The sequence below is a fragment of the Panthera uncia genome (assembly GCF_023721935.1).
Source record: "Panthera uncia isolate 11264 chromosome A1 unlocalized genomic scaffold, Puncia_PCG_1.0 HiC_scaffold_17, whole genome shotgun sequence".
Classification (NCBI taxonomy): Eukaryota; Metazoa; Chordata; class Mammalia; order Carnivora; family Felidae; genus Panthera; species Panthera uncia.
Window position 1 is genome coordinate 7,153,159 of NW_026057577.1, and position 12,837 is coordinate 7,165,995.

At 46.9% G+C, this 12,837-nt stretch overlaps 1 protein-coding gene across 1 annotated transcript in view; it reads right to left on the bottom strand.

Annotated features, from left to right (window-relative positions):
- Window positions 1-12,837, bottom strand: part of MAML1 (mastermind like transcriptional coactivator 1) — a 44,721-nt gene that overhangs the window by 8,042 nt on the left and 23,842 nt on the right. Inside the window, exons 2-3 of the mRNA XM_049648988.1 lie at window positions 3,156-4,568; window positions 30-269 (exon numbers count right to left, since the gene is read on the bottom strand). Coding sequence (XP_049504945.1) covers window positions 30-269; window positions 3,156-4,568 — 1,653 coding nt within the window. The remainder of the gene's footprint in view (window positions 1-29; window positions 270-3,155; window positions 4,569-12,837) is intronic.

The window sequence follows — 12,837 nt, forward strand, 5'->3', positions numbered from 1 at the left end:
GGGGGGTCACCTTCCACCTCCTACTTTACCTGTTCCACCAGAAGTTGCTGCTGCCTTTGTAAGAACTGCTGTTGCTGCAGGTGCTTCTGTTGCTGCTCCCTCTGTTTCTGTTGGTCCAAGAGCAACTGGTGCTGCTTCATTACTGCCGCCTGCTGCTGGCTACTGAGATAGGGGGTGCTGCTGTGAGTGCTGGCCCCAGACGCAGCTGGTGGCTGGCTCCCCACGCTGGCAGCCTGGGCTGGCACAGGGACACCGGGCGGGTTCTGCTCCTGTCAACACAGGTAAGAGGGCCTCAAGTCAGGGAGACATGGTGAAGTCTGTGAGCCCCAATCAGGGCAGACGAGCTGTGCCCGGTGAGGGCCTGGCTCCAGGTTCTCTCTTGAAGCCTCTGCTTCATTCCAGGCCAGGCCAGAGACCAAAAGAGCTAACACCTGGGCATCCAGCAGTCAGCCACTAGCTGCCTGTCAGCTCTGCGGCTCCTACGGTTCACCAGCGGCAAAGGTGTGATTTTACATTTAAGCTCATATTTGCATGCTTTAGTTCCAGAAGGCAAATGGAGCCTCTAAATGCTCACTTTCTGGAAAGTGTGAGTACAGATGGGTTGCTGGAGGAATGCCCTGAGGGACTACGACTGATGGAGATGCCATGTTCCAAGTGTACAAACCTTGGGTCCCCAGTGGTGGGATGGTCCCTGAACTGCCTGAAATTGTATCATGTGTCCATTTGTGTACGGCATTTTCCTGAGAAGAGACTGCTTGGCTTTTGTCAGATGTTCACACTCAAAAAATACTAAGTGTCAATGAAAACTTTAATAAATATTCTCAATTATTATATGGACCAAAAGTGAGAGTCATGTCAAAGGCTATATACACAATATCATCCTGTCATGGCTTATAATTTAAAAGGGGAAAATTTAACTCGAAATGGGAAAAAGGTAAAAGGCAAAGATCATTTAAGCAAGTTCAACTTTTTGAGCTCCTTTCTAGTCCTTGTATGTCTACACATTTAATCTTTACAAGAATCTAACCTTAGAGCAGACAGCTCCTGAGGTAATTTCCTCACCCCACGCACCAGAAGGTTATGGGCCAGAAGGTTTGTGAGGCCCTAAGTGCTACTGAAGTGGCAGTTACCACCAGTTTTTTTTTTTTTTTTTTTTTTAGTTTATTTATTTTGAGAGAGAAAGAGAGAGAGAGGCAGAGACAGAAAGAAAGAATCCCAAGCAGGCTCTACATTGTCTGCATGGAGCCCAATGTGGGACTCAATCTCACAAACCGTGAGACCATGACCTGAGCCGAGATCAAGAGTTGGACACTTAAACCGACTGAGTCACACAGGCACCCCTGATTTTTTTTAAGGATGCTTTTAGTGGCTATGTAGCAGTTTACTGGCTGAAATAAGTGTAAGTATCAACATTTACACATGTACTCTCCTGCTGACTGTTGAGACATGCTTAAACAGCTTCCCAGTTTTTGGCTATAAGAAATAATGATGCAATGAGTATCTTCTATATAACTTTCCTATTTTTTTTTTAAGAGATGATTTCTTGCAGAGGTATCATGTGTTAATGCTTATTAATACTTTTATGGCTAATGAAAAATACTGGGACATGTGGGTGTCTCAGTTAAGCATCCAACATTTTTTTTGTTTGTTTTTGAGAGAGAGACAGCAAGAGCAAGCGGGGGAGGCACAGAGAGAAGAGAGGGGGAACAGAGGATCTAAAGCAGGCTCTATGCTGTCAGCACAGAGTCCGATGTGGGGCTTGAACTCCTGAACCGTGAGATCATGACCTGAGCCGAAGTCGGGACGCTCAACCAACTGAGCCACCCAGGTACCTGATGCATCTGACTCTTGATCTCAGCTCAGGTTGTGATCTCAGGGTCAAGAGCTCAAGCCCTGCGTTGAGCTCAATGCTGGGCATGAAGCCTACTTATAAGGGAAAAAAAAATTACATATATATATATATATATATATATATATATATATATATATATATATATATATATATATGACACCAAATTACTTCCCACAAGCACTGTGCCCATTTACACACCCTCACCAGTACAGGAGCATCAGTTTCCTCATTATTATTACCAGCACTGGATTTTTTAATTTTTAAAATTTTACAAATACACAAAGGTACCCACAAGGGTATTCACTGCAGCCTTGCCTATAACCAGGAGACAATGAAGTACACCAAAACAAAGGGCACGCGCCATGGGCCACAACTGTTGTCACACAAGTGTTTAACAAGTATCAAGGAATCTACACATGTAGACGAGGAAGACAGTCTGGGACATACTGTGGAGTGAGGAAAGCAACTGTGCTCTACTCTATCTTGGAGGAAGTCAAGGAATGAGCCCTAGCCAGGGGAAAGCTGCCAGGGAAGAGACATTTTAGAACATACTTGAACAGGAGTAGAAATGCAAATAACGACCATGATAAAACTGGTACTTGATCATTCTCCACCCTACAGAGCTATGTGACTCTGCTAGGCTTGAGTGTCATGACTAAATAGATGCAGTTTAGATGTGCTGGGGAACAGCTCTCTCTCACCTTACTAAATCTTAAGGTACTCTGAACACAGAAATCTGAAAAGTGGTTTAAAAAAAAACAACAGGGGAGCCTGGGTGGGTCAGTCAGCTGAGTGTCAGACTCTTGAGATCGGTTCAGGTCATGACTCACAGTTGTGGGACTGAGCCCCACATTGGGCTCTGTGCTGATGGCACAGAGCCTGCATGGGATTCTCTCTCTCCCTGTCTCTCTCTCTGCCCCTCCCCTGCTCACTCTCTCTCAAATAAACAAACTAAAAAAAAAAAAAAAAAAAAAAAGGCAAAGCCTCTAAGGAGCACATTAAATGTGATCGTGATCTTTATCTGCAAAATACAGCCATAAATGACTTACTTTAAGTTGTGTGGCATGCAAGAGACACTAGACAAAGTACAGTGTCAAATGTATGGAAATTTGAAACCAAGTTATACTAGGGAATTTTACCCGATTTTCATTTATTCAGAATCAACCCTGGTTTGCCTGACTTTCACTCTCCAGAGACCCGAAGGATGACCGTGGCTGCTCCCTCCCACCCTCTTTGTCCCAACCACCCAAGACCTAGTGACCACAGGGATGCAGAGTGACAGAGAGGGAAGCCACGTGCTCACCTGGCTAGGGGGAACCAGTGATCGGAAGGGCATATTTCCTGGCTTTGGTTTCATCAGAAACAAGGAATTCTGCTCGTTGCTCAGATGAGGCAGCTGCTGGGGAAGATAAGCCATGAGGGCTGTCTTGCTCTGGCTGGATGCAGGGCCACCTTGCCCACAGTCTGCTTTGTAATGAGAAAGGGGTTTGGTGTTGCCATAGTCCAGCACCGACCCTTGGTTAGTCACGGCATTCTGATTCAAGTTACTTGGCGGCTGGTGACTCAGCAGGTTCACATGGCTGGGCTGGAGGTAGGGGCCTCCGGGCCGAGGGGAGCTCTTGTTCACACTGGGCATCATGAGCAGTTTGGAGTTGGTGAAGTCTTGCTTGTAGCCAGGAGGGCTGGCGGGCTTCTCCATGGGATAAGGAACATTTAAGGGGCTGTGGGAGGGGCCTGTCTGCTGCCACGTGGACATCTGCCCTGGGGCCGGTGCAGGGGTGGCCTGCTGCGGGTTCTGGAGCATCTGCTCCCGCTTCTGCTTCGCAGCGATCTGCTGGAGCTGGTGAGCAGAGGACAGCTCTGAGGGCCCTCCCGGGCCCTGGCTGGGCAACACCACACTGGAGAGGGCTCTTTGTGCATTCTGGGCCTGGGCTGATGCCGGCATCAGGTTGGGACTGGGATTGTCTGCCCCGGGCTGACCAGAGGTGTGGAATAGAGGCTGAGCGCCCCCGAGGCTGGGTGAATCTGTGCTCACAGGGCCGGCTGAAGGCCCCATAAAGGTCTGTCCTGCAGACCCTGCTCTCACTTGTGGAGAGCCTAACTGTTCTTGTTCAAAGGCTGCTGGGGAGAATTCTGTCTTAATATTAATGTCCTGTGCCAAGGGGGTCTGCGTGGCGGAACCAGAACACTCTGGGTCCTTCTTTTCTTCAAAGTCCTCATTAAACAGATCCTTCATGTCTTCATCGGGCACTGACCTGTTCAGCTCCTCGATGAGCTCCTTCCACTCTTGCTCGTTAAGGTTGAGGTCAGGCATGAGGTTGCTTTGAGATATGGAGCCTCCGGCCCCCGCGATCATGCAAGGCAGGTCATCGACGGGCTCCTGCTTCAGTTCTTTATTCAGGCTCAGAGGAAATGGCTCACCAGGGTTGCTGCCTCCATTCAAGTGGAGGCTGGAGTCTGCCAGACACTTCTTACTGATGGAGTCAAGCCCCAGTGAGTGCTTCCCACTGGCCTGCAGGGCCTCTGCGCCAGGCTTGTCAGGCTGCCCCAGGGGAGAGGCTGGAGGCAAGCCATTGGAAGCGACAGCTACTCCCAGAGGGGCCTCTCGGCGGGTCTTCTTGTGTCCAGGAAAGAGGTCTCCGTAGCCATTCTGTTGCTCACCATTCTGAGGGGGGGTGGTGCTATCAAGATTTCTCTTCACTGTGTCATGAAGATGCTGCAAAACATGGACAAGAGTGACTCAATACACAATGCCATGGGTGAGGGCCCCCCCACCTCCGCCGCCACTTTGAATGGTGACTTAAATCTGGGCCCAGGTCCCTGCAGTGTGCTCCTGTTGATTCTCTCATCCAATTTACACCCCCCGCTCCTGGGAACACAGCCCCGCTTCCCCTCTGGGTCTGCCTCTCCTCCTCCTAGGTCCCATGGCTTTGCCTGAGTCAGGACTGGCTCAGCTCCAGGAAAACAGCCTAGCTTCAGTCAGTACATCAGTCCCTGGACTTCTGCAGCCCTCTCTTTTTGAAGGATACAAGCCTGATGCTGCCCACAGCCACCTAGTCTGAGGGTGTGCCCAAGAATGGAGTCAATGAGAAAGAACAGAAGATACCTGTATGTGCTTGAGGGCATCACACCTAAGTTCTAGATCTAGTTGCATGTGAGACCACCCATGCCCATGGACTTTTCACTTAGAGGAACCAATAAAATTCCTATTGCTTTAAGCTGAAGGAGCCATGGCTGCTTTACAGGCTCTTTCTCAGGCCTTGGTGGGGGGTGTTGCACGGGCCACTTTTCACGCCCCACCCTGCCTTTCAAGGAGCCGTTGCCCGCCTCCACCCCTTCTCCCCATGCAGGGCTGCTCCCTTACATCCCCACTCACCTCCCTGCCAACCCTAAGCATCTTCCAATCCTCCATGCCCCGTCACCAGCTCCCACAAAGCTCACCACTTCTTACCAAGACTATTCCTTTGAACACAGCCAGTCTGTCTTGCACTGTTATTCTTGCCTCCCCCACCCCTGATACCATTCCCCTCAACTAGATTTGTTCAGTGAATCCTATTAATGGTCTACCTTGTGCCAGGGACAAATGTTATGTGGATATCAAGACAAATGAGGTGGTTACCATGGTCTTCGTGGGCTTCCAGTCTTCTAGAACATGGGACATACGTATAAAGACATGGCTACGGAATAAGACAAATGTCCCATACAAGCAACAGGGCAAAAAGCACCCTGAGATGAGAGTTCAGGAGCAGGAGTTTCATGAAGAGAACATAATAATGTGAGTGGGGAGAAAGAACATGGTATCTTTCCGCTATTTCCCCAGCCTTGTTTTCAACTGTTAGGACATGACTCTGACCCTTCTGTTACCAGAGGTGCCTACTACACCCAGCCTCTAAACACAGTGCTGCTCCTTTCCTATGTTTACTTCTGTTATGTTTTTGTCCTTCACCGTCTGCCAGCCCCTATTCCATCCCTCCTTCCCTCCCACTGACCCTAAGCACCTACACTGTGCTATTTGCAAAGTTCCAAATAATAGCTTTCGTTCTTATCTTTAAATAGGTTTCAGAGGATCCATGGCACGCAGCGCTCTGTGCTGTTGTCCTCTGGCTACAGAGAAGGGCTGCACTGACCCACCACAGCAGGCCTTGGAGCCTGAGTGCGTGAGCGCTCTGACCAGAGGGTCCTGCCCAAGGCAACTCCCTGGGCACCACCAGCTCACAGCAGCAAACTACATCCTAGATACAAATGCGCAGTGAGCAAGAAAACAGGGAGAGTTACTTTCTCAATCCAGAGCCCCAATTCCAATGCTCCCATTCCTTTTGAATCCCCACTTCCAAGACTTTCCTATTTCTTTACTGTTAAAGCTGACTGCACAGTGCTCTATATATCTTGGCTGAGTCCATATTTCTCTAAATCCATATCTGGGGGCGCCCGGGTGGTTCAGTCAGTTAAGCATCCAACTCTGGCTCAGGTCATGATCTCATGGTTCTTTGGGTTCGAGCTCCGCATCGGGCTCTGTGCTGACAGCTCAGAGCCTGGGGCCTGCTTCAGATTCTGTGTCTCCCTCTCTCTGTTCCTCCCTGCTTGCACTTTCTCTGTCTCTGTCTCTCTCTCTCTCAAAAGTAAATAAATTTAAAAAAAGATTAATAAATCCATATCTGGGTACACAAGTTAGCTCAGAAAAACTAAGAAATAATAAATAAATGGAACTGTAGGGCAGAGGTGTAAGTAAAACGTGATCTTAGGACCCAACAACAGGACGTCTGCTTTACTTTCATGCCAGTTCTTCTGCTTCCTACTGCCACCTAGGGGTGGAAGGGGGGAAGGGGACCAGGCTCTTACAATGGACCCTTTATCTCTCTATTAGATTTGAAAAGTTTATAAGATCCGAAAAGTTTCCTTTGGGGAAGGTAAATTCATAACCATTTAATCGGTTATGATTAAACAAGGAAATCAAAATGAGTTGTTGATTTTTTTTGCATTTTTATTCTATTATTTTCTTTTTGGAAAATCATTTGTTCCTCAGCATCAGCTTTGGGCTGTCTGTAAACCTGGGAGCTCAGTTTTCCATTTTCCAAACAGGGAAGATGGAAACCTAAGAGGTCAGGGCACTTGATGAGTCAGCTGGTTGTCCCAGATTAGAAACAGAATCCTTCTTTGCCCTAACAATTATAAAAACTACCACTCCCTCTTCCAATATCCACATGCAAACAGCTGCAGTCAAGTTCCAAAGTAACAACTCAATTTTGCAATGCCATTACTTTTAGCCAAAGGAAACACCGGGCCATTTTCTCAACTACTCACAAAATGTAACTGGAATGATGTAGGCGGGGTGGAGAGTGTGGAATGTGGTGGCCCTGGCAGATTTTTAAGCCTTGAGCGTTTGCAGGAGTGCCTGATATGTGCAGGACACTGTAGAGGAAGATGAAGATGAAAAAAACATGGAGACTAATCTCTAGGAATTTACAACAAAGATGGGAAAACAGCCTGAACAGATTATAAATTACATAAGAACAAACACAAAGCTATAAAGCACACAACCGGCTGCCATGTATGAACACACATGCTTGCTCTCAGCATGTCCGGTACTTCTGAGTGCTAAGCTCAGAGGTACCTGTCATAACTACCAAATGGTCTTAAGTACACAGGGTTCCAGGAGGATCTAGTCCTGGGATAACTCCATCTGGTGTTCTTTCTTCTGCAAGGGGGTTTTGTTAAAGGACACCACACGCCTGATGGTAAGCTGGAGGCCGTGCATGCTCACCCAGTCCTTCTCCCACAAAGCGCCTTGCAGGCCTGGCTCCCACCTCAGCCTCTACCACCCACCATCTTCTGCTCCAGGAGAGCGGCCCTGGATAGCAACGCCGCTCTGAGTCAAGCTGGAGTACCCGTACCCTGTGGACACCAAATCAGTATCCTATCATCTCCCTTCACCCTATCTGGAGGCGCCAGACTTACAGCACAGTCCCTCGCCTGGTCTCAAGAGACTTCCACCACCTGCCACTGAAATTCCGGTGCCCTTTTTGGTCAAACTAACCAAACACCTATAATCTTCCACGGAGCTAACAAACAGATGTGGGGTGGCTCTTTCATCCACATTCCTTACACACAGGCAGCCACCAGTGCTTTCTGACCCTTCTCACTGGGCATTTGTCTTCCTCCACCTCTCTCCTGGGTCATCCTTCTATCAGCCAACCACCACCCACCCCCACCAGAGAGCCAGGACCCTGACCCACTGCAACATGGCTTCCACCATCTGGGGAGTTGACTGGATATTGAATGGAAGGTGTGGGTTAGAAGGGAGAATTTAGGGCTGCTTTCCCGGAGGCGAGCAATCATCTTGATGCTGCCAAACACAGTCTACATTTTCAGTGCTTTCCTCCATCATCTGCCTGTTAATAATTCCCTGCATCTTTAAAGTTCTCCTTTCTTGGTCCGCCTGGGTGGCTCAGTTGGTTAAGCGTGTGACTCCATTTCAGCTCAGTTATGATCTCATGGTTTATGGGCTCGACCCCATCGTCGGGCTCTATGCTGACAGCACAAAGCCCGCCTGGGATTCTCTCTCTCCCCCTCTCTCTGCCCCTCCCCTGCTCACACACTCTCTCTCTCTCAAAATAAATAAACATAAAAAAATAATAATAAAGTTCTCTTTCCTTGTATTTCTTTACCACATTATCTTGCTTTCTCTTCTACTTTTCTGGTTGTTTCTTCTAGTCTTTTTTGAGGTAGGTCTCCCCTTTAAACGAGTATGGGTTCTCTCTCTTCTTTTCACTCTGCACACACTGAGTGATCTTATTCACCCCCATAGCTTCAAATCCCTATGGCTGAACATCACGCTCAGAATAAACCCAACTGCCAGGGATCAAGTGCTGATCTATCAGCGTTTGCCCCCATCCAACCTCCTTTCACGTGTTCCACCCTTATCCCCATTGTACAGCATGCCTGAGTCACACCTGCCTTCTTCTAGTTCCTCAAAGGTGCCCCCTCCTTCCTGCCTCAGGGCCTTTGCACTTGTTCTTCTCTCTTCCTAAAACACTTCTCCCTGATCTCCCTAGGGGTGGCTTAGCTCATAATTTGGGTCCCTTATCTCCTCAAAGTCATTCTCCCAATCATTCTCCATCCTAACTCCTTGTTAATTCCCCCACTGGAGGCACTCACATGAATGCACCTAGCTTCCCCTATTAGAATGAAAAGCAGAGACCCAGTACCTAGAACAGTGCCTGGCACTCGATAAATATTTGTGAATGAATGTGCTCTCTCATTGCCCATGTCTACAGAGCTCCACATTCCTGTTTGTCCAATCACTTACTTGGTATGTGGGGTGTACCACAGCTAACTCAGACTTAATCTGTCCAAACCTGAAGCAGCTTCTCCTCAGTCCTGTTTTCCTTTCTCTGCTCCTGTCTGATAATGTCACTACCATCCACCTAGTCACATAAACCAGAGCCAGAGAGCTGGTCTAGCCCTTCCTTCTTTACTCCTCGCATCTAGTCGGTCCCTGCGTCCTACTGAGCCCACCACCTTAGTTTTGGTTCTTTGGATCTACACACTTCTCTCCATTCACTAAAACCAACTTCTGATGCTTGAATCATTTTAATCACGTCTAAAGCTAGTCCTGTTGCAATCTCCACCCTCATCCATGTTGCACCCTATGGTTAGAGGGAGTGCACCGAAGGGCAAATCTGACCCCGTCACCATCCTCCTGCCAGTTCTTCAATGGCACCCTGTTGAGGGTTCATTGGCCCTCAGGTCTTTGTAACCCAGAGCGTGGCTCCACTGACCTTCCAGCTCTGGCACTAGTGTCACTCCCCATCAACTTCCTAACCACACCCATGCTGTATGCCAGCCAGTGGTGCGCCTTGCTGAACACCTCAATCCATGTCAGGTAGCAACTTTGGTAATGCACTAATCTGAGCCAAGTGCCAGAGGGACAAGTCATTACTTCCCTGGTGGCCTTGCTGACCACTCAGCACCTGTGCTTAACTCCTCATGGTGTCAGAATCTCACTCAACCTGCAAAGGCACCCTGAGGAGAATCACTGTTCCTGCTATACAGCAGATGGAAGTCAGGTTACACAAGGCTTCCCATGACATGAGCATTCGTAGGTCATGGGGAGGATCTGCTGCCATCCTCAATCCTCCTGGTCAGACTGGGACAGGCCCAAAGTAACTCTGCTTCCACCTGTGAAGCTGAGTGAGGAGTCTAGTGTGAAACACAAGCAGCAGGGAGTGAGTCAGAGCTTCAAACTGTAAGAACACCACCCCTATGCCAAGCACAAAGAATCCCATCAAGCTGCTGTTACCAGAAAAACGGGCTGTGCCATGATGGTCTCTTCTTCCCTTCCTCTTTCTCTCCCTCTGTCTTTCACGTGTGCGCGCATGCACGCACACACACACGGGCATAAATGATTCTTTGTAAAATACTTTAAGTTTTATTTATTTTAAATGTTTATGTTTGAGAGAGACAGGGTGAGACTGCACAGGCAGGGAAGGAGCAGAGAGAGAGGGAGACAGAGGATCCAAAGTGGGCTTGCCAACATCGGAGAGCGTGATGTGGGGCTCAAACCCACAAACCTCGAAATCATGACCCGAGCCAAAGTCAGACGCTCAACCAACTGAGCCACACAGGTGCCCCACTGCTTCATAAAATATTAAAAACAGAAAAATATCACAGAACCACAGAATCTGCTACTAAAGATTCCACTTTTAAGATACTATTGGTCTTAATAGTTCAGAATTGTAATTTATTTTTTTATTTTTTTTAATGTTTATTTTTATTTTGAGAGAGAGAGAGAGAGAGAGAGAGAGAGAGAGAGAGAATATCAGAGAAAGAGGGAGACACACAGAATCCAAAGCAGGCTGCAGGCTCCAGGCTCTGAGCTGTCAGCACAGAGCCCGACATGGGGCTCAAACTCACAAACCATGAGATCATGACCTGAGCTGAAGTCAGACACTTAGCTGACTGAGCCACCCAGGCACCCCTGAATTGTCAGTAATTTAGAAGTATGGTGAGTACTAAAGAGACCTGTAAGCACTCCTCCTTGCCACTGAATCCACCTACAAGGACATACTGAAAATAGCAAGTTCTAAGAAATGCATTTTCCAGAAAACTTTATAGTTTGGGATCCAGACATTTTTACCATCATTTTTAAAATTTTTTATCTTTAACAAATTACAGGTTCATGTATCAACTATACTAAAAAAAAAAAAAAAAAAAAAAAAAAAAAAAAGAATTAGAGTTCACAAGAAATTGGAAAGAGAGTACAGAGAGGTCCTGTGTATCCTTCACCTAGTTTCCCCCAATGGTTCCCCTACACAGTACTCACCAAGATCCTACTATGTGCCAGACGCTGCCCTATACAAGTTGAGCATAAAATAATGGCCAATTCAGATATGCACAAGGTTTTTACTACACTACACTCCGACAAGGCATTAGGCACTGGGGATAAAAAAAAAAAAAAATAGTACGACATAGTTCCCACTCCTACCAGCTGGGATGTGATGATGAAGCTATGGAGGCAGCAGGATGAACTATTATGGGAGGAAGGAGAAGGGCACTTGAATTAGGTACTGAAAGAACAAAGAAATAGGAGGAAGGCATACCAGGCTGAGAGGCAAAGGCAAGGATACACAAATGAGCACTGAGTAGGAGTGGACAGAAGGAGGCAAGCAGAAAAAATGAGTAGCAGTTTAATGTTGCTTAAGTGTAAATGGCACAACAGGAAGTGCTGAAAGAGAGAGGCTGCGAATGGACTGTGATGGCCCCAAAATGTTATTTACTAATGTGAAATTTCAAAAAAAGACACAAAACTAGAGAGAACAGTATACTGAACCCTCATTATGCTCCTTACCCAACTTAAACAACTATTAGTATTTGGCCATTTTGTTGCATTTCTACCTCCCTATTCCCCCCCTCCCCATCCCTGAAACTGGGTTATTTAAGAAACAAATCTTGGGCACAGTATCATTCAATCCACAAATACTTCAGTAGGTATCTTTAAAAGGTAAAATTTCTTAAAAATATACATGTGTGTATAACATCACAATACTGTTACCACACCTAAAACATTAATAATTATTATCACCACCTCAAAGACATTAGGATGGCTACTATGCAAAACAAAACAAAAAAACAAAACAAAACAAAAAAACAAAAAAGCCCACCAAATGTTGGAGGGGGCTGTGGAGAAACTGGAACCCTTATGCACTGTTGGTGGGCATGAAATGGTGCATCTGCTGTGGAAAACAATATGGTGGTTCCTCAAAAAATAAAAACACAGATTTCCATTTAATTCAGCAATATTGTTTCTATTCATTTCCAAAAGCACTGAAAGCAAGAACTTGACCAGGTATTTGTAGACCATGTTCATAGCCGCATATTCACTGTAGCCAAAAAGTCGAAGTAACCTGAGTCCATCAGTGGATGAATGAAACAAAATGTGGCCATCCACACAATGGAATATTATTCAGCTCCATGTTGACAGCAGAGAGCCCGACATGGGGCTCAAACTCACAAACCATGAGATCATGACCTGAGCTGAAGTCAGCCACTTAACTGACTGAGCTACCCAGGCACCCCCGGGAGGGTTATTTTGGAATAATACTTGAGCTCACTTAAAAAACAGCAGATAATTAATTATTGATTAGACCAGATCTCTCTAAAATGCTCTGGAACTCTATGATTCTGTACAATCAGGCATTTGTACATAAATATGACAAAAATGCACCGTGAACTACTGAAAGCATAAACACCATGACGTTCTCATGTATGAGGAAATCTTGACTTAATGGAGGGACCGCGTGTGTAAGAGTGATACCCTTCCCTTTCAAAGCCACGCCCTCACCGGGTCCTCTATCCCATTCCTATGTGGCCTCTTTAAGGGTCTTGCTCATTCCATCACCACCTTTTCCTCTGTTTTCCATCCATCTCCCTGTTTACCAGTTCTTTCCTCCCCTAAGGACTGGCAACACTCCGTGCCTCCCATCTTT